Below are 27527 nucleotides of genomic sequence, written 5' to 3'. Positions count from 1 at the left end.
TAGTATCGCTGCTGCTGATAGGACCAGTAAGAACAACACGACTGGATTACAGCAGTGTATGAGTTAGTATCGCTGCTGCTGATAGGACCAGTAAGAACAACACGACTGGAGTACAGCAGTGTATGGGTTAGTATTGCTGCTGCTGATAGGACCAGTAAGAACAACACGACTGGAGTTCAGCAGTGTACAGGTTAGTATCGCTGCTGCTGATAAGACCAGTAAGAACAACACGACTGGACTACAGCAGTGTACGGGTTAGTATCGCTGCTGCTGATAGGACCAGTAAGAACAACACGACTGGATTACAGCAGTGTATGAGTTAGTATCGCTGCTGCTGATAGGACCAGTAAGAACAACACGACTGGATTACAGCAGTGTATGAGTTAGTATCGCTGCTGCTGATAGGACCAGTAAGAACAACACGACTGGAGTACAGCAGTGTATGGGTTAGTATTGCTGCTGCTGATAGGACCAGTAAGAACAACACGACTGGAGTTCAGCAGTGTACAGGTTAGTATCGCTGCTGCTGATAAGACCAGTAAGAACAACACGACTGGACTACAGCAGTGTACGGGTTAGTATCGCTGCTGCTGATAGGACCAGTAAGAACAACACGACTGGAGTACAGCAGTGTACGGGTTAGTATCGCTGCTGCTGATAGGACCAGTAAGAACAACACGACTGGAGTACAGCAGTGTACGGGTTAGTTTCGCTGCTGCTGATAGGACCAGTAAGAACAACACGACTGGAGTACAGAAGTGTACGGGTTAGTATTGCTGCTGCTGATAGGACCAGTAAGAACAACACGACTGGAGTACAGCAGTGTACAGGTTAGTATCGCTGCTGCTGATAGGACCAGTAAGAACAACACGACTGGAGTACAGCAGTGTGCGGGTTAGGGCGAATCAAGGGTGGGTTCATTGTAAGGGTATTGCACCATCATGCCACTGCATAACCCGTGTGGCTTTGCGCAGTGCGTGCCACATTGAAGCATAGACTTGCATCACTAAATCTTGGTGGATAAACCTTCAGATATAACAACAAATTTGAATTCACACATTTTTTGAAGAATAATGCATCGCTGTTTTGTTAAGTATACATACATTTGACATGACTTTCATTGACCGATGACATGTATTTAAGTCCTGTCATTTTTTCGGCTGTCAGACTGATTCTTGTCATTTTGGTGGCATCTGCGCCTTCGCGATTCGAGATTCATTCTACCAATAGAACGGCGGCGCGGTATCTGGAGCAGATTTATATTTCATACAATAATTGAGATATTTCACCTTCATTTGTCACGATGGTTAACTTTGACAGAAAATAAATCAAAGTCCTATTTTTCGTGGCAGCGAGATCTGCGAGCGCGCTTGACAGTCGAATCGCTGCCAATGCCCAGGCGTGCTGATTAATCGCGTCGACTGCGCGGCTCAGATATGATACAATTAGCTCTGCACAGAAAGCGGTCGCCATTTCTCATAGGTATTCAAGAATAGCGCGTAATCTGTTTCTAAAGCATCGTCTTAACGCTCGAAGATTAACATTGAGTTGCGTTCAGTGACATTGCATTGTAGTAACAAAAGATTTTGTGAAGTAACTTTTTGGAGACACTAAGATCCAAGGACGTTTTCTCAGATGCTTTGAGAAGAAGAAAAGTAGGCAGGATAACATCCAGCATGTGTTTCCAACCTTATAGCTCTCTTTAAATACTAACAAAAATTGATCAGGTGATATTAAAACTCATTATTTGTACGGACCTCAAAGCAGTCAGCTACAAAATCATTTCATGTCATGTCATTATTCAGCACAAACTACATTCCACAGCCATGTTACATTTGTGATTTTAAGGCAAGTTTTGTAGAAATGAACCCCAGAAGTGAATCCCCAAATTATTCCAGCCAATGGCTTGCTAATGAGACTAATTGTAATTGTCGCAACCGCGCATTACACCAGCACGCCATCACTGCATAAGAAGATTGCTTTTATGCTTTGTGGTTAAGAAGAGATTATAGGACAATACTCAAAGGAGGACTGCATTAACATATTTCAGAATATCAAAGGAAGAGACATCAAACTGATTTGTACACAGTGACCAGGGGGTTGGGGGGAAGAGTGCAGAGTGGTATAACTCCAGCTCTAAACCCTACACTGATAATAAGACACACTCCTTGCATTCTACTCCAGAAGGGCATATTAAAATCAAATCCACATCCAACATAAAGGTTCTGGGATGGGTCCCAACGCGGGATCTGGAGACGCGCGCAAAGCCTACAATCCCATATAAAACAATGCATTTGTTTGGAGGCAAATCCATTGATGTCACGTCAAGGACAGCTGAGCCCACAGACGATATTCTTAAACAAATGGTTATTACCCACCTCGTCACATTCTTTGCTCAGGTCAAACTCAATTGTTATAAGTACACACCTTAACTTAAACCTGAAAGTGTGTCAACACAAAAACATGAAGTGAAACTACAGCCAAATTGAACACATGTGTAGTTAATGAATTTGGAAAAGACAGCCAAATTCGTTCTGTTGTAGAGCGAAATTGCACTATTTGTGTTTGTACAATTGTATATGTCGTAGGATACAAGCATATTTCCCAAGGGGATAAAGATAGCTAGACAATGTCATCCTTTCCTCGACACCACAAAGATGCATAAGGTTGAAAGTATGCATAGTGGGTGCTTATCCATATTTCTGTAGTCTCCAATCATGGGTCTTAACAACGGCAGCTTCCATTATGCAAGTATTTCTTCTGCCGCAGTTCAAGATGGGGGCCCCTTAGCCCCCTCATTTTCCGGTGCAGAAGCCATGGACATATTGAGGTCTCCAAGTTCTGAGTGTTGCTTCATGGACTGTTGTGAGAAGAGTCTGTGTTTGGCATGTTGGGAGAAGCCGCTGTGGCGGTGCATTCCCCTGCAGCAGCTGATGTCGCCCACCACTTCCTCACTTCACGGTGATATCTGCATGGTGTGAGTGAAACATGAGCAGAGTGCAGGGGTCAACCCGGACTATTGCCCGGCGTGCCGCTTCTTTTGCACACTTTAACTTTTGCACACTCTGCTCATGTTTCACTCACACCATGCAGATATCACCGTGAAGTGAGGAAGTGGTGGGCGACATCAGCTGCTGCAGGGGAATGCACCGCCACAGCGGCTTCTCCCAACATGCCAAACACAGACTCTTCTCACAACAGTCCATGAAGCAACACTCAGAACTTGGAGACCTCAATATGTCCATGGCTTCTGCACAGGAAAATGAGGGGGCTAAGGGGCCCCCATCTTGAACTGCGGCAGAACAAATACTTGCTTTGCAAAACCTCAGCCTCACGATTTTGGTCTACAATTATTGCAACCAATTGTATCGAACAGGCTATCGTGCGTGGTCCTGTGCACACCACGATTTATGCAGGAACAGAACGATGCACTGTGCACCCTTGCCACATACCCAGCGCATACATTCAAAATATGGAACCTACATTGCAACACGTGGGCTATTCTTGGAATGTATCATTTGATAGACAACATAGCATGCACCACTTCTAAAAATATGAAGACGTTTATGCTGCACATTTGTTTTGTAGTCCACGCCACCCGGCGGGTAATGCAGGGACGCAAACATGACTCTGTTTTGTGGAGGATCGGATTTGGTGACACGAGTTTATTATTTAAAATCTAGAACATAGCCACAAATACAATGAATTACTTAGAAGAAAAAGGCATTCATGAAAATACCTGAGCAAAAAAAGAAAAGAAAGGTGAACTCGAGTTCACAGCGCCTTAACTTTGTAAGCATAATTGTCTTGCAAAACACTTAAAAACAGTTAATAGAAACTGCAGAGTTATCCAGCATTAGTTTAAAAAGGATTCAAATAAGGGAAAATCATGTTTGCCGAAACTGGCTTGATTTGAAGAGTCAGTTACAATTTTGGAATATTGAGAATTAGTGCAGTACTAACACTACGTAGGTCCTGAAGAAGCCCTCACTACATGCATAATAGGATCAAACAGTACGAAACACGTGTAAGCGCTTAACCAAGGGATTGTCTTGGGAGGATAGCTCAGGGACAAATTGCTCGTCTTGGAAGCAGGACGGCACGGAGCAACACAGGTTTGACCCCCGTGTCTGCCCTTAGAAACCTCTGGGTATTAAGCGCGTTATAAATAACCAATTCAAATGTACAATTACTATTTACAATTAAGAGTCCCCTGGATGGGGAATATATAATCATACATTGATGTGGAGATAATTCAAAATGTTTCAAATCGCACAATGTGTAGTAACCGTTTGCACACACTGAGTGTTGATATGGAGGTTTTGTGTTTTCTACTTACACTGAGAATAGGTTGTCCCTGTGCCGCTAACGCTGAATCTGTTCAGATGGTGCCTGTGAGTGACCGAATTCTTCTGGGGCTGAAAAAGTATGATGTGAACCTTTGGTGCAAAGAGACTCCCCAGCACAACAAAGCCACTCAGACTAACAGAGATGCACATTGTAGTGGTTTGCACCTACAAGACAGAAAAGCATTTCAGAATACATTGTATAATTAAACTTTGATATTGAACAGCAGCAGATAAGCATTGTCTGATGCCCTTATGAGCTTTAATAGTGTATGGCTTTGTAAGGGGAAAACAGAAACTTGTAGTCATCTAAACATTGTGTTGCTTATTTTTTACTTAAAACCAAATTTTATATGCCAGTAATTTTACTTCTGTGGTAAGAGCTGCAATCCACTGGTTTACTGGTGAACGTCTGAGTCCCCCACGCCAACTCTGAGGACATTTCTGCAAGGCAGCTGTTGGTTTAATACTCGAATTTTTTCTTTTTTTTAGTTTATTGGCATTTATGTTATTAAATCATAACTCAAAAGAACTTTTCGGTGCCCTGTCAGACACCTGTGATGAATCCTGCGGATTCCTCATAGAATCCCCGGCCTAAAGTCTCCTCCCAGGTGGCCAGGGGAAGGCAGCCGCTAACCGATGCAGAGTCATCACTGAACCCCAGCCTAAAGTCTCCTCCCAGGAGGCCAGGGGATGGCAGTCACTACCTGATCCTGACGCTGGGGGTGGTATTAGCTGGGAGGATCACCTGGGAGGAGAAGGCCCCCAAGGGAAGAAGATGGCTGTTTTAGAGGAGATACGCAGTATTTATCTTCTTCAGAAGGAGAGACTTACATGATGCCAGAATATTTAATGGCTTGCTGTCAGAGCAATGCTTCTCCTCTCAGACCTGTTGGTAGTGAACACCATTGGGAATCAGAGCATTAAGACCTTGGCTTCTGATAAACATGAGTCTCCCTTACGTTTAAATCAATCATTAACCTCTCCAAAATCCTTCCCTAAAGGTGTGTTGGCTAAAAAGAGTAAATTAAATAAAGTTGAAGACTGTATTTGTGATACAAAAAGAAATCAGAACATTGGGGCTGGCTGCCTCCATGACCACCAGTTCAGGGCATCCAGAGGCACGGAAACTGCTCTCCTGAACACCCGTGAAGGCCTGCTCTCCAGCCTGAACTCAAACACTCCCTCTGATCTGATTCTCCTCAATCGTTCTTCTGTTTTTGACACAGTCAACCACTCCATCCTCATAAACCGTCTCCATGATACCCGAGGCATCACGGACAGGGCACTGGCATGGCTAACCTCCTTCCTTTCAAACAGACCCTTCCAAGTGCAAATGGGTCCTTTTCTCTCCTCCACCTCACTCTCTACCTGTGGCGTCCCTCAGGGCTCTTGCCTTTGTCCTTGGGTCTTTAACATCTATCTGGCCCACTTGATCTCCACCTTCTGCCCTCATTTCCAGTGTTGTGCAGATGACACACATCTCTCCTTCCCCAAGCTGCCTTCCCCTCCCCACCTCCTCTCTCATGGCCGACTGCCTGACTGCTATTCAGGCATGTTGCTCTGGCAATGCTCTGTGCCTTAATGCCAGTAAGACAGAGATCCTTCTCATTTGGACGCCTGCTCCTTGTCCCCCCCACTCTCTGGCCAGTCTCCTTGGGTTACCTCTCCTCACACACTTGTGAGGCAAGAAATCTTGGGATAATCGTTGACTCCTCTCTCTTTTTCTCTCCACACATCACCGACCGTGCCATGAACCCCAACTTTCAGCTCCACCTCTTCACCGGCATTCTACCTTTCCTCGCCTTTCCACAGAAGCTCACTGTCTCCAGAGCCCTGGTTCCCTCTAAGCTTAACTACTGCAACAGCCTCTTCCTCAACCTATTTCTTTCCTCCTCCACCCCCATCAACTAGTCCAGACTGCAAGACTTATCCTTGGCCTCAAGCGCAGGGACCACATCTCTCCAGCCCTAAAATCTCTCCACTGGCTTCAGGTGACCACAAGGATCAAATTCAAGATCATTTGCATCCTCTACAAGACTGTCTGGGGCCTGGGGCCTCTCTATATCCAGCTTTTAATTTTTTAAAATGTTTTTTATTGTGTTTGAATTCATCACTAAATCTTTACAAATTTGATTTAGAAAACATAAGAAGAAGGCTTAATTCTAAACCGTCCGTTTTCACAGTACACAATTCATCAAAGTGAGAATTTAAAACATATATACAACTTGTTACAATTAAAATCATACATTTACCTCTTCCGTACATAAATACATTTAATTTCCTACCCTAGTCTTCATCATCTAATAAAATATAAGCATCTAAATACAATCGGACCTATACATTTTCATCATTTTGTGCAATCATGCGCTGCATTAGTATCTCCCAAAAATTAGTTAACTCGATAAGAAATTTGGTACTGTTCCCCCACATACACTTATTCCATAGTGCAAGCCTTGAAATTTCAATACCTGAGTGCCAATAACTTCCAAAGTGGAAGATCCTAGTTTCTTCAAAAGATACACAGTAAATCACCAAATGCCTCAGAGATTCTATGGTTCCAGCAATATGGCAAAAACGACATTTCATTTCTGCAATTCCAGGCTTTTCCTTCATCCACATCCATCTACCAATTCGATCTTAGGTTGGAAACTGGTTCAAACGAAAGCGCATATATAAGATTCTTGATCTGGGACATGGAAATTGCAATAGGTAACCAGGCAGAACTCCCAACCTTCTTCTAAATACAGCATACTCCTTGTATGCAGAGTAGTTACCTATACGGTCAGATTGCAAGCACCATGTCAACAGTTGAAATTTGCACTTATTAGAGGGTAAACACAAAATCAAGTCCTCCTTAGATATGTTCATCAATTCCAATATAGAATGCATTTTCTTTGCAAATCTAGATAAGTCAGCCAGCCCACCGGTCTTAATCATTTCATTCAGATCCACATATAATTAATTTCTAGTGGGACTCAACATTTTCCGGTAATTGTGCAGTTGTCGCCAATTCCATTTCGCAGAGAGGGGTAAGAGGCCAAGCTCATGTCTGATAATATCAGTTGGAATAGAATTTGCTAGGCACAACACCCTTTTCCACAAAATGCCTTGTATCGAATCGAGAAATGTATCAAACTCGGCAATACACAGGTCCAAGATATATAAGAAGCATGGCTCAATTTTCAACAAATAAAATTGTATAATTGGTATGAGGGAAAAAGTGCAAAATTTCCTGTATAGGATACACATCTGTGCCGTTAATGGTTTCATTTTTTCTCTAAGCAACTTCTTCCACCAAGAAATAGAATTCTGATCAATAAGTGTATATTCAAGGTAACGAATCTCATTTACCATCTCAAGTTTTTCCAACCCAATTGACCAAATGAATTTACTGATTCTTTTTCTTCCTCAGCAAATGTTATGATTTTAGATTTTGATTGGTTTATCTTTAAATTATGCTCTTCTGCAAAATTAAGAAGAACATCCAACTTGTTTTGTAGCCCAAATGGTGTTCTATCAAATAGCAGCAGATCATCCCCAACCTTACTGGATAGTTCACTGTATCTTTCCAGATCGAATCGATAGACGAGAGATACAAATTAAAAAGGACCGCTGCCAAGGAACAACCCTGTTTCAGCCCAATTTCCGTGGGGATTGCCTGCGTCAGAGTTCCCATACTGCTAACCCGTACTATATAATTCGTCCTAGTGTGTAACATTTCTATCAGACCCACTAAATGAACCGGGATCCCTAGATTACTCATTACCTTCCATAACTTAGTTCTAATTACAGTATCAAAAGCGGAGGTTAAATCGAGTGCAGCCATATAGACTGCACCCAATTTCCCATTTTTAGTTTGGCACTGCAGAAACGCAAGTATAGTAGCATTCAGGGAACACCCCATGCCCCTTCGGAAGCCAATTTGATATTTTGACAAGGAATCATTTGCAGCGAGGAACTCCTGCAGTTCCTTTAAAATTAACTGCGAGAAGACCTTAGAGGAAGCATCGTTAAGTGCTTATTGGTCTGAAGTTATGGAGATCATTAATGGGTCCTTTCTTATATATCAGCACAATTATGGCCGAACACCATGAGCTAGGAATACATCTATTTTCAAATATCGTATCAAACTACAATGCAAGAATCCTTGCCCAAAGTTGCGGATCAGATTTTACCACACAAGAACGAATCCCATTCGGGCCGCATGCTTTAGATTCCTTTAATTTTGATATGGCATCAATAATATCTTCAGTAGACCATGGGCAAAACTTTAAAATATACTTGGAATAGTCCACATTACATTCTTCTGAGAATTTACTTGGTAGTTTACATTTTTTAGTCAGATATTGGACCCATGTCGAAGCCATAATGGAGGCCTCAGCAGAACTAGTAGGGGCGTTTAGAGTTCTAATTAGGGTCCATATTTTCCTTGTATCATTGGACAAGATATTGTGCATCATACTTTGATTTTCCCTGATGGCAATTCCCTGCTTCAATTCATTAATCCGAGTTTTATGGAATCGGATGATACACTTCTTTTCTACATAATATGCATCATGCCCAAGGTTCCGTCTAATTAGATCCCTCATTTTTTGATTCTTTATGGTCTTGAGATAATGGATTTTGGGATCAAAAACATGGCGATGTGCCTTCTGGCTTAATTGCGGCCTAGTGTTCTGTGCAATCCACAATAGATGCACCTGAATGCGACTGCACATTTTCGCTTCCATATGTGCATGAGTGCACCCAGGATTCCGGCTGATGTATTTAAAAGTTACATCCTCCTTAATCCCGGTGATCAACCTCATGCAAGTATGTCTATTCCATCTTATTGACAGGTCTGGCCTATCAATCTCAATCACTCTCAGCACATATTCTGAGCGAAGACTCCAGTTTTTGATATTGAAGTTGATAAGAATAGCAGCGTGATCCCCAAACCCAAGATCTAAGATTAGTGTAGGTTCAGTGTACTTGAGCAAGACTGAAGATAAAAAGAAATGGTCTATATAGGAATAGCGTTCACCTCGCTTCCATGTAATCGGGTATGAGTTTAGTGCAGGCTACACCAATTGCAAGTCCCATCCCAATAAATATTTTACCCATTTTTGACCATTCCTTGAAGACACTGAAGATCTTTTTTTTTCTTTGCTCACTCTAAGACACTCACTCTGATAACAAGAGGAGTTATTCTCCACCTATAATAACCCCACACTTCCCATACATATAAATACTTCTTCCAGAATTCTGTCTAGTGTATCAACAATCTGTTCCCAGGTAATTCGGATCTTATTCCAATATATACATATAAATACCAAGGTGAGATCTTGTAAATTACAAGAATTCATTTGTAAAACCAGTAGACTTTCATCATTGTGCAGTAACAAGACATCATATTTACAACTATTGCTTACAAGTATTGGAAGTCCACCAGAGGGTCTACCCATTTGACCTCTAATAGCATCCATAGCATTGCAACTATATCCTGCAATATCGAAGGAACACATATGCATAGTTTCTTGGAGCATGATGATTTCGGGGAAATTTCCTGGCTTAACCTTGGTAAAACCACCGATGGAAATTCGCCAGCCCATAGCAATTCCAAGATATGACCCTAAAAGGAAAGGTGCTACGCTATTTCATCCTCATATGTTTTCACAGGTGGACATGTAATTCCACTAAGCCCTGGGCTAATCCCATTTAGTGCTACCACTAATGCAAGTAGATGTTTCAGAGTGCCCGCACTCACATTCAACTGAGGAATGGATTTCACAGGCACCTCTTTTGTAAATTCGGGTTCAGGAGGAGATTCCAAGAATTCCTCAGCATCTTGTACATCCTTAAAACATAAGGAACCAAACCAAGAGCAATAAAGTTATCCCTTTGCTCCCATACCATCTTCATAATAATCATGGACTGAAACCCACAAATCATACGATGGTTATAATTGGTAGCAAGCCTTATCCAATCAAGATCATCAGAGCGCAATGTTCTTAAAAGGGGAATAGCCTGAAACATTTTCAACATAAAAGTTCCATTCAGACTAGTTCTGCCGTTCATTTTAGCATCACTCTCCCATCCCATAACAGTCGGCAGTCCTGGTACCGATTCTTCTACGTAGACCTTTTTCTTTGTACAAGCCCCTGTCAGGTACCCTTCATCACACTCCTACTGCTCCACTTCTTCCTTTTTTCCACTCAATTCAGGGATTGGAATTATTAAATTGCCTCGGGCGGCTGTTTCGATTTAGACCTTGTCCCACTTTCTATCACTGGGGAGCTACATCCTCTTCACACTCAACAACACACTTCTTATTCTCACCTACTTTTAAACCACCCACCATTCCTTTCTGCAATTCTTCCTCTGTGTTCCCAAATTTGCCCTGGTTAATTTTTGTTGGGAGATATAGCACTTGCCTTCCCCGTGCTTTTACTTTTTACTGAGTGAAATTGCGATAGCGTAGTTTGCACACCTGATGTCGTATTACTAGCAGACGCCTGCTGTCCCTTTTACTGAGGATGGGGATTACAATCTTTGCTAACCCTCTCTCCAACATAGCCACTTTCTGAGTTCAGATGTTTAGTTTTGTTAATACATTTCTTAGGATACAAGGGGATCTCGTCAAGATCCTCTAAAGGCAGGTTCAGATGAGCCTTTGATTCCTCATCTAATTGATGAAGATCAATACCATTCTCCTCCTCCTGCTTCTGTGCTGCAGGATTTCTTGAATCCATGCTTACAGAATCATGGATCCCTCCTATTTGTACATTGGCTAGATTCTTCTTATTAGCCTTTCTAGACTTATTTCTCTTTGCCTCCCTTTTCTGAGCACGGGCTATGGCTCTTTTTTCCCCTCCTTGCTAGTATCGTAGCCTGCTTATCACATTCTTTTCTAAAATCAGAATTCATCGTCACCCCATCTTGACCTTCCTCTTCATCGCCAGACAGGTCAATTAAATCCAGAAGCTGTGAAGGACTATCTGGTGCCTCCCTCTTATGCATTTCTTCTTGGACGGATGGTTGCGGGTACGTAATCCCATTTCTACCATCATCCAGAACTGCCCCTCTTACCACTTCAATGTCACCTTGCATCCGTTGCATAGCATTAGACAGGGCTCCTATTGCATCCATAACCATATTACTGTTCTTTCCCTCCAAAAGCTGATTAGAATCCATGGGAGTTGCAGCCATTTCAGCAAAAGTTCTACTCACTGCGCTTACCATTCTTTCATCCCCGGGAGTTTGTGTGGTGCCATCCTTAAGGGTTACTCCCTTTCCATTTGCCACTATCAGTGAGGGTACTGCATCACACGTGAATAAGAGCCCCTCTACTTTATTGATCTTACATAATAGTTCTGTCATGGTAGTTCTTAACTCTTTGAGTCTTCACCAAATGCTGGAACATCACGTGCACGCAGGTCCAGTACTTCAGCCTCTTCGACATTTACATGTATGCTCGATTTAGGACTATTTCCTGTAGTTGCAGCAAATAAGTTAATCTGTTCAATAGGGTTAGTGAAAGGATTGTTCGTGGGCCATGAGCAATTCGAATCAATCAATGAATTCATTTTCACTCTAGGCTCTTCTTCCTTTAATTCCTTCCCTCCCGTACTTGCGCCCATGCCCCTTTTAGGAGAATGTTGAGTGTGCATACTCTTTATAGGTAGGCTATGCATGTGGACATCCTCTCTACCTGCCACTCTTGTTGCCACAGGTGTCGAAGGCCCCAGGGAAAATCTCATTCTTTTACCCACTTCGGCCTCTATTGCTGGACCCCGGATGGAGCAGTCATTTAGGCCTCCCATCATGCTTTTGGACAATTGGCCTACGGCCATCTTTTTCTTCATCCACTCATCAAGCTCAGACCCTGTGCAACCCAAGCTATAGTGCAATGAACAATCATTGAATTTAATTGGTGAGGATGCAAGGGTTAATGACGCCCTTCTGTTTTGTTGCTCGAGCTCCAGGCATCAATTACCACATCACCTCCTTCGTTTATACTTTGTAACATCGGTATGTGCACTATACTATGCTCACTACATTCAAAATTTACTACTTCATCTTGGACAACACTTTGGTCCAAGTGATCCTCGAGAAGGGAGCCCTCGGTAAGTGCAATGGGCACTGCGTTCGAACCATTTACCCCTGTGAGCTTCCTACCACTACGCAGTCCATTTACCATCCTGGCCCAATTCAAGAGATCACCTCTGAGTGCTTACAGGCGTTAGAATACCCTCTTCCTCATTCGGAAATCAATTTCAATGTTTGGAAGCAGAACACCCGATAAACAACAAGCAGCCTATTACTTCAATCGAATCAATGGGGAATAAGTCGCACTATGGTGCAACACCCACACACACCACACCAAACCGCACAGTATCTGCTTTACAGGGCCCCACCAGGGTCACGGGTTCATTCAAGATCACAAAACTCGAATGAATACCTCAAAAGCTGTTTTTCCATACTGCAGAATCGTTTGTGACCTTAAAAAGTGGCACTTCCACCTTGTTAGTTACCATGCCACAATTTGACTCCCACGCTCCCACACTTCTAGTCAAAATTCAGTTTCTTGATAACCAACCTTTACGAATCACTGTTCAGTTGGGTAGCACTTGAATACTGCCCCTAAGATGTAATACGTATTTCCACAAAACTTGCAAAAATAGAAATGAAAGGGGAGACACCCCTCACCCTCCCAGCCTAACAGCACTTCCTAGTAGTTCCAAAGTGTGCGCGCGGGTGCGCATGCACCCGGTGCTATATTGGCTTGGAGGGAGGGCGGGCAGACTGAAGAGGGGGCGGAGTCCCAAGGGTTAATCAGCAAGGAATCTAGAGAGAAGCGAGCAGAAAAACACTTTAGTAACTCACTTTAACGTGGTGAGCACACAGCCTTCCTCTAACACAAAGCACCAAGTCACAGACTCAGTCCCATAACACATCCACAGTCCATGAGAAGCGACTGAAGAAAATTGCCTCGACACTCGGCGCTCCTTCCTCTTGCGCATACACCGCTGTTCACAGCTCCAGACTCCAACAAAAAGTCAACATGCAAAAAGGTCCTCAAACAAAGATCCTCGGCACACCAGCACAGCACAACAGTACTTCCTAGTACATCTGAGGTGCGCGCGCGGGTGCGCACGCACGCACGCACCCGGTGCTATATTGGCTTGGAGGGAGGGTGGGCAGACTGAAGAGGGGGCAGAGTCCCAAGGGTTAATCAGCAAGGAATACTGGTAGATGCAGTCCTTTCCCCAGCGTTTCCCCTCGACACTCGGCGCTCCTTCCTCTTGCGCATACAGCGCTGTTCACTGCTCCAGACTCGAACAAAAAGTCAACATGCGAAAAGGTCCTCAAACAAAGATCCTCGGCACACCGGCACAGCACAACAGTACTTCCTAGTACTTCTGAGGTGCCAGCTTTCCTTCCCTAAATACCTCCTTGCCAGAGTCCTTCAGTCCTCTGGCTCCAACTCTCTGCTGATCAAATGTTTCTCCAAGCAGAGAGTGGGCGTAGATCCCTTTCCTTGACTGATTCCTCCCTCTGGAACAGCCTCCCTGTCCCCCTCAGACTCAAGTTGGACCTTCTTAAGTTCTTTAAACTTCTCAAGACTTTCGTTTTCTCCTCCTCCTTCTCTCTCCCCCTCTTGTGGTAATGTTCCCTGTGCATTGCAACTGGGGCCTGGCCCCTTCAGAGCCATGCAAGGGCCAGACCACCCCCCTACCAGTCCCTCCAGCATCCCTCGCTAGCACTTGCCCTCCGGTGCCCTTCCTCAGACTAGCCCTAACCTGGTCCACCCTGTCCACCGCACTCATCCTCCCTTCCCCTCTTTTTCCCCTGGCACTTGCCGTTTTGACCCCTCCAGCACTTCTCAATCGCATCTCTTTGGGCACCCCGCTCCTGCACTTCTCCCTCTACCCTCCCCACTGCACTTACCACCTTGTCTTGCACTTGCACGGTAGGATTGTCACAAGGCCAATATAACCATATTTGTTCTATTCCTCTCCTATGTCCGCCCACCCCGTCCCCTTCACCAATTTGTCTTGTGGCACCTGGAAACACTTGTGTATATGCACCATACAAATGTCCAATAAATACAATAAATACAAATTGAGGACTTAAAATCCCACAATGCCCTAATTACTGGGTTGAGGAAGAGGGACTTGGAGGCACCAAACTGCAATATGCAGTCTAGTGGCTCAAAAGACCTATACCTGAGCGGGACTTTTCAATATTTAAGGCCCCCTCAGGTGCAGGCCATTAAAGCAAGAAGGTAGAGTACACACAGGAGTTGTCGGCCGTAGTTGCAGCAGCAGAATCACAAATCTGAAGACTTCGAGCCGCTGCTATTTGTGAAGCAGCAGAGTTCGGTCTTGAGAGGGCCTTCAGAGTGGAAACCCTGAACTGCAGAGGTCGTGCAGCGGGAAGCGGTATTCAGACAGGCTGTCCAGTGGGAGAGAGAATCTCTCCTTGTTATACGCCTGGTTCCGGTGCCTGGCGAGCACCAGAGTACACGAGGAGGAGCGAGATAGTCTCCTTTCCCAAGTGGCGCGGGGCGTGCGAATGTGACAGAAGCTGTCAGACTTTTAGGAGTCCACAGAAGAAGCAGCGGTTGGAGCGGATGTGTGTGGGGAGACCGGTGAGTTTGCCTGTATTAGGTAACCCCAGAACGCTCAGTAGTCCAAAACAGACCGCTACTGACTATTTTGAATCTCGAATGAATGCAAGAAAGTTATGTGGGTGAAATACTCAATTTAAAGGAAAGCAAGGTTATAGCTATTATTGTCCAAATGAAAAGGGGGCAATATTGCAGCAAGATAACACGCATTGCCAAAGAAAAGAGAGGGTGACATGGAAGAAAACCCATAACCACCATTGCCAAAGTAAAGACAGGGAAATACTTAGTCAAACATATAACCCTCATTGGCCATGTAGCAAGACAATATTACAGATAGATTGTAACCATTATTCCCAGACTGAGGAAGAGGCTATAGTTTAGCCACCCACCAACAAGCATTGCCTATGCCAAAGAAAGGCAAATGTGACACAGAGACATTGTCGGTAGTTGTCTGATGTGAGAGTGGGAGATAACGAGTGGCAGGAGAGAAACCTTCCTTGTAAGAGGTATCATGAAGAGAGAAACATACCTGCATTGCCTGGGGCAAATACATCAGTGGAACAAACAGAAGCAATGTGTATTGTGTCACCACAGATGAACTTGTGAATCCAAATGGTGATGAAAGACTTTTCTAAAAGTGTGAAGAAAGACTTACCACAGATTACGTGTAGCAGTGTTGGGAGATTTTGTCATGGCAGGGGAGTATACCAGGACAGGGATTGTTTGTGGTAGTCCGGGAAGCTTAGTGGACCAGGAAGAAGATATTGAAGTACTATATTGTGGTTGAAGGTTGTGAAGGAAAGAAAGTGGCAGAATTGTTGAATTGCTTGTTTTTCGTGAAGGAGAAATTATATTAAGATATTGATTATCAGTTTGAAGACAAAGGGCCTCATTACGAGTTTGGAGGCAGCCATGAGTGCTGCCTCCAAACTCAGGTCCGGGTTCCTTGAATGAGGAATTACTGGGCCATTCCAACCTTGGAAGACCCAGTAGTTTCTCATTCAATGTACCCATCCCCCTTTCCTTTAGGGCTCAATGGGAATGGGGAGGGAGCTAACAACAGGCCTGTTAATAATGGGCCCATTGTTAGCTCCCTGGCACCCTCGCGGGACCCGCAAAGGACGTCTGGTCTGACCAGACGTCCAGAGCGGGTCCCGAAAGGTTACCTCGTAATAGGGCGGAATGGGTTTAACGGCGCCGGCACCTTTACCGGTGCCGTGAAACCCATTCCGCCTGGGTCATAATGAGTCCCAAAGACTTTTCTTTTACGTTCGTGGAAACTTTAATTGTCAAGTGAAAGACTTTTTGGAGTAAAAAGAACTTTATGAATAGAAGTTGGCTGTACAAAAGGGAAACTTTCTTGTTTAGAACGTTGATTGGAAATTCTGCCTTTGAACCTGGGGAAGGGGATCCGACCCAGGCTAAAAGGATACAAAGTTGTCAAGATCACGTTGAGTATAATAGTCATTTTGTTCAACCTGAATTGCCATATTTTATCTTTATGCGCCTGATGTATGTATCACTGCGAGGGACAGACCCCTTCTATTGGAGAGTTTTCCTTTAGTCTTGTTTGCTAGGCAAAGAAATCCTCACTGGGTTAGGGATAGTGAGACTCTTGTCAAACCGCTTTTTTTAATAAAATGGGTGGAGGAGACTTGGGGAGTGGGAATGAGGCACCCTTGGGTGAGACACTGTATCTCCCATTTCCCTTTTCTAATGAGTCTAATATTCCTCAGGCCTATGCCAAGTAACATAACATAACATAACTACCAGTCCCTTCCCTATCTTTCACATAAATCATCTCCCAGTAAAAACCAGTCAGGCACTGGGACGAAGAAGAGCCACACCAGAGCCATACATCTGCTCCTTGATGACTCTTGGACACACAAATATCACTTTGGTACTGGGACGTGGAAGAGGCATCAAACACTGATGAAAGACTGTTGGTTTGACAAGGAGCGGTCTAGTCTTTCTGAAACTTAAATTGATGCCGCAAACTTTAAAATGAAGAGGCGCTGGCAAGAAGGAGACTTCTGTTTCCTTTTGGGAACACGGCAGGACATGGGACGAGGTGCAGAGACCCGGAGAAGCTGCAGCATCAGAGGAGCATGTACCAGAGAGAAGCCAGGTCGAGACTCGCGAGTGTGCACGGTGAAGCAGAACCAGCATTGTATAATGCTGCGGAGGCACCCGGACTGGAGATAAGCTCCCTGGGCATTCGTAGGAGCAGGACCACGAGGACAATGCTTACCGGTGCTCCAGGGAAGACAGCAGTGTGAAGCGAAGTCCTTTAGAAGGGAAACAGAGGCAGTGGAAAGGTGGCGCGAAGCAACAAGAACCGAAGGAGGTTTCTCCAGCGCCACACTGAAGCCAACAAACACGTGACGGGAAAACCAGTGAGTCTGCCCAGAAGGCAAGGGGAGCCCGAGGCATGTCAATTGCACAAAATAAACTAAGAAAACTTGAATATATTAAAGGTCTGCGAACAGGGGCCCAGGAACTGTTAGAGGCATTGCGAAGAGTCAAGTAAGCATTGCCAAAAGGTAAGCTACTACTGAAAGGAATGAATGGTGTAATGAACATTGTCAGGAGGCAAACAAGCATTGCCAAGAGTCAAGCAAGCATTGTCAAGAGTGAGACATTTTTAAGTATTACTGAAAGAAATGAATGGTTGAGAAATTAAAACCTGTAAGCCACAGTAAAGTACGATGAAACCTGGCAAAGGGCGCCAGAGGTGTTGGTCAAAAGAATTGAAACAGTGAACATGTTTCCTAGCAGGAGATTAAACTGGGAGGCTTATGATGGCTTGTGCACAAGGACTATAACAGAGACTGAGTTTCCTAGCAGGAGATTAAACTGGGAAGCTTATGATGGCTTGTGCACAAGGACTATAACAGAGACTGAGTTTCCTAGCAGGAGATTAAACTGGGAAGCTTATGATGGCTTGTGCACAAGGACTATAACAGAGACTGAGTTTCCTAGCAGGAGATTAAACTGGGAAGCTTATGATGGCTTGTGCACAAGGACTATAACAGAGACTGAGTTTCCTAGCAGGAGACTGTACTGGGAAGCTTATGATGGCTTGTGCACAAGGACTATAACAGAGACTGAGTTTCCTAGCAGGAGATTAAACTGGGAAGCTTATGATGGCTTGTGCACAAGGACTATAACAGAGACTGAGTTTCCTAGCAGGAGACTGTACTGGGAAGCTTATGATGGCTTGTGCACAAGGACTATAACAGAGAATGAGTTTCCTAGCAGGAGACTGTACTGGGAAGCTTATGATGGCTTGTGCACAAGGACTATAACAGAGACTGAGTTTCCTAGCAGGAGACTGTACTGGGAAGCTTATGATGGCTTGTGCACAAGGACTATAACAGAGACTGAGTTTCCTAGCAGGAGACTGTACTGGGAAGCTTATGATTGCTTGTGCACAAGGACTATAACAGAGACTGAGTTTCCTAGCAGGGGACTGTACTGGGAAGCTTATGATGGCTTGTGCACAAGGACTATAACAGAGACTGAGTTTCCTAGCAGGAGACTGTACTGGGAAGCTTATGATGGCTTGTGCACAAGGACTATAACAGAGACTGAGTTTCCTAGCAGGAGATTAAACTGGGAAGCTTATCATGGCTTGTGCACAAGGACTATAACAGAGACTGAGTTTCCTAGCAGGAGATTAAACTGGGAAGCTTATGATGGTCTTTGCAAGCACAATCTATTAAACAAGTGTGAGGAACCTGGGGCATCCTCACTTCTTTCCCCCCTGTATCCTCTGCTCAGGTGTTCAGGGGAAGACCATCACTCCTGCATCCTGACCCTGGGGGTGGATATGTGAAGGAGGGCTACCTGAGTGGAGGGAGCTTGGGGAGTGGGGAGAGGACGTCCTTAGGTGAGACAGGGGGCCTCATTACAAGTGTGGCAGTCCGGAGACAAGGGTTCCGGTAAGCTCACCGGCACCCTTGTTTTCGGACCACCACACTACGAGTCCGCCTGCTGGGGCCACTGCGCCTGACAGGTCTCATACTGGCAGGCGCAGTGGCCCAGGTAGGCAGATTCATCACGGAAGCACCGGCACCGTTGGCAAGGGTGCCGGTGCTTCTGTCTCCCCACTCCCATAGAGTCCTATGGGAATCTATGGGAATGGGGACTTCAAAAATCCGGCGCCTGACTTCCCTTGCCTCAGGGACCTGTAATGTCCTTGTGGCACCGGGAAGTCAGGCGCTGAATTCAGTGTTACCGGTTAGCGCCAAGCTCGTAATGAGGTCCATGGTATCCTCCATTTCCTTTTCATAATGAACCATCCATCCCTCAAGCCTTCATAGGTCATTGTCAGCCCTCTCCCTGTTCTTCTGAAATATTCCACAAGAAGCAACAATACTCTAATGGGACGAGGAAGAGACCAACTGTAGCAACACATCCCCATTATAATAATGCACACACATATAGATCTCAACTGGGTGCTGAGACGACGAGGAGGATTTGAGCGCCCGGATTGGCTGTGTGTTGCTTTAAGCAAGCCAATCACACTGCGCCGGCAGGCGAACGCTGGCCGCGAAAGAAGGCAGGAAAAAAGGCTCCTGTCCCAAGCCTGTCCGCTGCCTGCCATGCCCAGGGCCTCAGTCTCTACTTCGTGCCCATCAGCCCGCGCCCTTGTGAAGGACCTTCACACACAACATCCGCTTGCCACTACCTCCCCAAGCACATCATGAGGAGCCGGTAAGCTTTCTACAACATAATGTCAACTTACTTTTAAGACTATCTACTACTCCAGCACACCTCCCCTAGACAAGACCTTACTACTACCATATGAGCATGGCGCTGCTCCAAACTTCATGGCGCTTGCCGACTACACTCTGACACTATACAAACAGTTTTTATGCCTTACCTGATGCCACCTGATCTGCACTAGCCCTACGCATAACAACCACTGTACCTAGCCTTATGTGTTGCATGTTACCAGACATTGTGACCCACCTGTGTAATGCTACTGTTACTTGACGCTAGCTGCTGCACCTAGGTTGCAAGATAAGCCGCAAGTCCTCACCCAATCCACCCAGTACAACAACAACTCAGACCTAGCTGTATCTTGCATTGTCTTACCTGGGTGTGTCTGAAACTGGAATTTAGTTATACGGCATTTTGCATTGTTTTACCTGGATGTGTCTGAAATTCGTTCTTAGCTATGCTGCATTTTGCATTGTTTTACCCGATGTGCCTGTCATTCGCTGTCATTGTCAATGCATTCTGTACTGCATAGTCTATAGAGCCTATTGACCTTGCTGCCTGCATTCTCGCTACCCACTTCAGTGACTGTCCCACTGGCCTGGCTCCTGACTCCACCCAATTCTGGTATCATGTTACCACGCCTACCTGCCCAAAACGTCCTTCTCCTACTACTAAAAGCTCTCTTCACATTCTGGCTATCCACCTGTGTGCTTTATTTATCACCCCCAAGCACACTGGCACTCACCACTCTGCACTTTGCAACCATGGCTCCTACCTGCAGACTTGCTGACACTTGCTCTAGCATCGCTCCCCAGCATCCTAATATCTACCTTAACGCACCGCCCCTGTGGCTCGACCATTTCGCTAAAAAACCTACACCTAATCAACCTTGCACTACCGCCTTAAGAAATCTAAGACTAGGTTCTAGACTCTTGGACAAGAAGGGTGACCCTATGTACCCTAACGTATCTCTGCACACTATGAAGCCCAGCTCGTCCCCACAAACCCTCACCCCACCTATGCCCCAAGGCCTGCAGACAAACCCTGCCACCTCAGGCAATAACAGCCAGATTAAGGCAAAGCCTAGCAACGCTGGCCCAATCAAGGCCGCCATGATTAACGCACAGTCCCTAGCAGGCCATTGCAGATCTCATCAAGACTCAGGAGCTTGACTTCATCGCTATCTCTGAGACCTGGCTGCACCCTGCCTCCGGCCCAGCTCTCTCACTGGCTATCCCACCAAATTATGCCATTACCAGATGCGACCGTACCTCCAAAGGTGGAGGTGTTTCTTTCATCTACAAAAACTCACTAGAACTTAGAACTCTACCGAGTACTAAGTTGGAAACCGCTGAGCTACTCTCGGTAGAACTCACATTATCAGCCAACCAAACGGCCACTATCCACCTACTCTACAGACCACCCGGTCCGCCCACATCCTTCGTGGATGACCTCACCGCTCTAGTACTTGATAAAGCCAAAACGAACTCTCAAATTATTATCCTCGGTGATCTCAATCTAGGTTACCAAGACCCCAATGACCCAGCGACACTCGATCTTGCTAACACCTTAACAGATCTAGGTTTCTCCCACCACAACAAAGGGCGAGCCTTAGATTGGCTCAGTGACACCAACTGCAACATCCGCCTACTCTCCAGCGCTCCTTGCGTTTGGTCGGACAATCACATTATCACCTTCAGCATTGAAGCAGTCACACCACCAGCGCCTCCTGTCGCCCCAGCCATCCTCACCAGAAACAAAAAGAACATAACTACTGAAAAGCTACTCCCTCTCATCCTCCCTACACTCAATAATGCCTCTGGCTCCTGCTCTGACCCCACTATCCTAGCCAACATTTACAACCAGTCAGTTCTCACAGCCATAAACTCCATCGCCCCACTCAAACTCAGGAGCCCCAAACAACACGCGCACCTTAACTCGTGGTTCACACCGCAGCTCAGAGTGCTACGCAAAGAGAAACGTAATGCAGAGGCACGTTGGAAAAGTCACCCTTCTGACACATACAAGGACAGCCTCTTATTAGCCACCCTTAATTACAAAGAAGCTCTTCTGCAGGCCAAAAAGGACTCTTACAATAACCGTATCGCATCTGCACAATCAAATGCCAAGGAATTATTCAAAATCCTTAAGGAACTAGAGTCACCTGTAGCCTCCCCAGACTCCTGTCCCAAAGATAGCGACTGGTGCACTAACATCCAGTCAGCACTCCTGGGCAAAATTGCCACCCTTCAAACTAAAATTAGCAATAAACAAAAGTCATTACAGTCGGACCAACCACTGCTCACAGCCTCACTCAGCTCCCAACACCAAGCTAACCCATCCATTAAGCCATTCACCCTCTCCCCTCTCATCATCCCTGAAATAGAAGGAATCATAACCAACCTCAAACCGTCCAATTGCCAAGGAGACCCCTGCCCACCTCCTATCATCAAGGAAGCCTTGCACCACCTTGCCCCGTTCATCACATCTTTCATAAACGCCTCCTTCAAAATGGGTATAGTCCCTGACAACCTTAAGGATGCGTGGGTAATCCCATTACTTAAAAAACCTTCCCTTGACCCCAACATCCCAACTAACTTCAGACCCATCACCACGGTCCCGTTCCTGCTTAAGATTCTTGATCGCGTAGCTTACCTGCAGATCCAAGACTACCTCGAATCCAGCAAACTCCTGGGGCTAAGACAATCAGGCTTCCGCCCTAAACACGGCACCGAATCAGCCCTGATTGATCTGAAAACCCAGATGGAGACACTAAAGGACAACGGGAAGCTTGCTATACTCCTCCTCCTCGACCTCTCTGTGGCATTTGATCTGGTCAACCACCAAATACTCTGCCAACATCTCAAATCTGCTGCATACTTTTCTGACTCTGCTAATGCCCTGTATCCTTTTGTTCCTAAGTAACAGATCTATGCGGGTATTCTCACCTTCAGCATCGGCCGACCCCTCTCCCATTCTCTGCAGCGTTCCCCAAGGCTCTTGTGTGTCGCCTACACTGTACAATGTATTCACTAAGCCCCTCTTCGATGTGCTTGACTATCTGGGTGTATCCTACACTAACTACGCGGATGACACCCAGATACTCATCCCCATCACTGGTGACTACACAGCCGACACCAAAGCTTTGAATGATGTCTATTTGGTCATCCAGGCCTGGATGGCTCAACATGAACTATGCCTCAACGACGATAAGAAGGAGCTCCTACTACTAGGATCCACTCATCGTCTCAACAAACTAAACCAAGCCTACAAGTCCTTCACTATTGATGGCAACGTCATTAAGGTCTCCAAAGACACCAAAACATTAGGCATCTATTTAGACTCCACCTTGAACAGACAAACAAATGCTGTTAGGTCGGCCTCGGCCTACACATGAAAACTTATCACCGCCTGCAGACCATTTCTGAACACTCACAATTGCACTAGACTGGCCAGAACTCTTATCATGTCCAAAATAGACTATTGTAGACCCCTCTACCTAGGGACTAGCCAGTCTAACCTCAATAAACTACAAACTATTCAAAATAATGCCATAAGGGCAGCCCTCAATATTCCCAGATGGTCCCATATCTCCACTTTCAGATCTGACCTTCGTTGGCTCCTGTTAAAACATAGAATTGCCTTGAAAACGCTATCCCTGACCCACAAATGTCTGAACAATGATGCCCCACCCTACCTCTCATCGTGTCTTGCACTTCATTCCTCCTCCCGTCCTATCAGATCAGCCCAAATTCACAGCATAATTCTGCCCAGATTCAAACTCCAAAAAGCGGGTGGCGTGAGCTTCCCTGTCCAAGCGTCCAAACTGTGGAACACTTTGCCAACCCACATAAGAACTGAACCGTCCTTTCTAATGTTCAAAAACAAAGCCAAAGCTTGGCTGTTCACCCAGAAAGCATAAGGTCCCACGCCAGCCCGTTCCTTATCTGTATATATTTCACGTGTGTATATATGTATGTATGTATATATGCAACACTGTATCGCTCTTAATTTGTATCCTGCTCATATGCACTACCTGTAAATCTCGCCCTGTTTATATTGCTGTAACCTGTACTCAAGATTATGCGCCCGGTTGCCCACGGGCCTGGTGCGCTTTACAAATAAATCAAACTTCAAACTTCAAGAGTAGAGTGGGACTACCGCTTCAGCAGTGAGCGGTCTAGTCCTTTTTGGTCCAATCATGATGACAGGAACTCTTTAAGAGGCTGAATCATTACAGAAATGGAGGCAGAAGCAGCAGCTTGGAAAGAAACTCCAGATCAGCGGTCTGACAGGCGGAGTGCTCGAGACACGTTCAAAGGTGAAGAGTTTGTGCAGCAGGAAGCGAAGCTGAGGGACGCTGGATGCAGGCGGCAGACCACTAGAAGGAGACTGGCGTGACCGAGCGAAGTAGTCGCCAGAGTCCTGAACTGCAGTTGGAGCATCCCTGGGGGAGCAGCGCCACGGATAGTCGCTGAGAGAAGAAGCATGGTACTGCACGGGAAGACCAGAACCCATGATGGCAGAGGACAATGCGGCACTGTAAGCTCTGACCGATGAGTGTGCAAGGAAGGGGAACCACCGGGCTGGCTTCTGAATATGCAAACCAGGCAATGAACATTGTTTTAAATAATTAACGAAATGAAAGGCATGATAAGTACTTTTGATTACCGAACAGAGAGAAAGCAAGTTTTGAGCACTCGTGAATATTGAATGGATTGAAAGAAAGTTGGTGAATTTGGCACATACAACAAACTGTATTATCTGAGGCACAAGTTTTGGCAAAGTCAAGAGAATACCAAGAATGGTGTGATATGAGAAACCAAGTATTGGCCAAGGCCAATAGATTTAAGGAATTGCACTATATGAGAAAACAAGCATTGTCAACAGACAAAAGAGTTCAAGGAACTGCATGTTAGAAGGAAACCCATAGTGGCAAGAGTCGGGAGAATATGAGAAAGTGCAACAAGTAAATGGTGGCCAAAGAAACCACGGTACAGTGTCAGGAGAGTGTGACACACTGTGAATAAACCAAGCATCACCGTCAAGTTGAAGCAGTGGCATTGTGCTGATGGAGAAGCAGGCAGAAAGGGGCATTGGTTGCGTGACCTGTTATGGGTGGACCGTGTGGTCCGACAACTGCGCAGAGACCAAGTGCCCCCTGTATGGAAACGCCACTGAAAGTAGCCAAAAATCACCTTGCGTTTTACAACAACCTCTTATGTGATTTTGAAGTTAAGAAATGGATCTGAAGAAAGTGAACTGCCTGTGTCAACTAGTGAAAAGTACCAATATCAAAAGAACTGGGACGTGTCCCAAGGAACTAGGTTGTTTTTGAAAAGCTAGAAGATTTGAACTCTTGGGGAAGGGAACTCCGGTGTCTTGTGAAGTGTTTTGGACTTGAGGAAGCGGGAAGCTGAACATAAGCCGGGAGCTGGAAAAAGCTCAGAACTTTTCACAGGATAGCTCAGGGGCAACGTGCTTGCCTTGGAAGCAAGACGACACGGAGCAACACAGGTTCGATCCCCGGGTCCGCGCTGAGAAACCTCTGGGTATTAAGCGTGTTATAAATAACCTATCATATCATATCAATGAGAAACTGTCTAAACCTGGGAGAGTGCAAACACAGCGAAGAATAGCTGTCATCAAATACACACCTAAGTAAACAATCCGTTATAATGTGCATGGCACTGGAGGTAACCGTCTTACCCAGTCCTTGCCCAATCATTTCTCAATCAAGGGAGTCAGTTAGTGTGTACTCGAATGGGTCTTATATCTTGGGTTCCTGTTGAGTCAGATTCCTGCTTCCCTTAATCAGACAACGTATGGATCTGAACTGCTCCTACAGTTGAAATAAGATATAAACACATCCTATAAGCTATTAGGAATGCCTGTAGAAGATCTCAACTGGCAACTAACCAATAGTTGGTCATTATATCTATATCTACCTTAATCATGCACGTTGGGTCCCCTTCTGCACAACGCCACATACTCTGAGAAGAGAAACCTTTGCACCATAAGCAAGTGTTTAAAGGGAAAATTGGTGCGCCAAAAAAAGTCTCGTAGGTATAACCAGAACGTGACCAGTGCGTGCCAAAGCTTAGCGTGGCCACAATGCTTATAGACAACGGCAAACGTGACCCCATCTTGAGCAGCATACCAACGTAATGTTATAGCGCTATTCGTCAATATGCAAACATAGAGTGTACCACTTTATCATATTCTGGGAGTCAACATCACCGTTCTTGGTTCACTGTTCACCTTACAATGTGGGTTCCCTCCATCACTCAGTCATTGTTCAGATTTAATTCTGCACCAATCACCACGGTAGTGTTCTTACGGCACCAAAGCTTGTCCTCGGAGTTGAGTGTTGTTCCCCAGCGAGGGGCAATGAGACCATGGTCTGAGGGGGAATAGACAAGGGCCATGGGAAGAGGATGGGTGAAGCAGGGGTAGGTCCCGAATAAAGAACTTGGACACACAGGAAGGGATCAAGGACGCTTGGTCATGTTATCTTAGAAATCCCCATCGCAGTGTCCTTACAGTGCTGAGGCTATTCTGAAAGAGGTACTGTGCCTCCGCTGGGGGTAAGCTTGACTGTAGTCTTCAGTGGAAAGGAAAACGGAAGGGGTACGTTTGGGTGGCGTGGGGGCTGGTGCAGATAAAACAAACATGGGGGTTATGTAGCCCCAGTTGTGCCTAGGGCTTGGAGTCCTCATCGTCCCCCTGAGGGGGGATTATTTTGACCCCACTCAATTGCATGGATGGGGTCGGATCTGGTTGCCCTTCTGTGCAAACATGTCCAAGCGCACAATGTTTCTCGTTTCCACCATGTGCTAGAAAAGGCAAGACTGAACCAAAGGCCATTTCTGGATTTTCTCTATCCCCCCCACCCCACCCCCTTCCTTGTAGCCCCCTGCATCTTGAGAATATAGTCGGGAAACAGACCCCTTTGCTCGCTTTGCATTGCTATGCCTTGAAGATAAGAAGGCGAGTGGCAATCATGTGTTCGGGTATGGCCTTTACCCCCCCTCCCCCAATGGACTAGCCCACATTCTCCACCCTTGTGTGCACATTTTTTTTAACGGCCACCCTGTGCTTCCTCTCCTTCATGACACTGCTGCTTTCTCCTACTTTTCCCAACAACGATGCGTCCTTCTCCGCTTTAAAAAAAGAAACACATCTTTCCTTACAAAAAAGGGGTAATGGAGATCCCCTTGACCCCACCCCCACACCCACTCTGGTCCCCCACAACTACCTGGCCCACTCACCCTGCTTCTTGCTTTCTTTAAAAACATGTATGGTTTTATTTATTTATTCTATTGTGCATTTGGTGCACCTGTGTGCTAATGTGTTAAACTCTGGGATAATGTTTGGGTTTCGCTGCAGATGACGTCAGCATCTCCGGCACATGGCACGCATGCTAGTTCGAGCATCTCGCGCATCGACCTTTCAGCCCTGCCCTGCTGAGAGGTGATGGGCAGGGAGGGCACTGATTGGCCCCCTTCCTTGACATCTTAGACGGGGCTCTCGCTGGCAAGAGCACGCTTTTAAACGCTCGAATAGAATCCCTGAGGCTATTTCCAGCCCGTCCGTGGCTGAGCTGCCTTGGCTGCACTCCATGGGGAGAATCGATACTGTCGTCTGCCCCTGGGGGGCGCTGTGAAAGGGGGGCCCTCGTTGGGGAGACCTGGCCTCTGCCACGTTTACGCTCGATGTGTTTATAAGGTTTGCCTTTGCACACGTTCCTCTATACAGAAGCAAACAACTGCTCTTAGGGAAACTAATGCAGTGTGGCCTAGTCTCCTGCAGGCCACGTGTTGTGATGGTGGCTTGTG

At 45.7% G+C, this 27527-nt stretch overlaps 1 protein-coding gene across 2 annotated transcripts in view; it reads right to left on the bottom strand.

Annotated features, from left to right (window-relative positions):
• GRM3 (glutamate metabotropic receptor 3) overlaps positions 1-27527 on the bottom strand; it is a 653673-nt gene that overhangs the window by 14647 nt on the left and 611499 nt on the right. For both annotated transcript variants that reach the window (XM_069627823.1, XM_069627824.1), the window contains one exon: positions 4340-4514. In XM_069627823.1, coding sequence (XP_069483924.1) covers positions 4340-4514 — 175 coding nt within the window. The remainder of the gene's footprint in view (positions 1-4339; positions 4515-27527) is intronic.

This window comes from Ambystoma mexicanum, chromosome 12 (assembly GCF_040938575.1).
Source record: "Ambystoma mexicanum isolate Mex_15411 chromosome 12, UKY_AmexF1_1, whole genome shotgun sequence".
Lineage (NCBI taxonomy): Eukaryota > Metazoa > Chordata > Amphibia > Caudata > Ambystomatidae > Ambystoma > Ambystoma mexicanum.
Note: the sequence above shows the minus strand (reverse complement) of the source record. Positions and strands in the feature narration are given on the sequence as shown.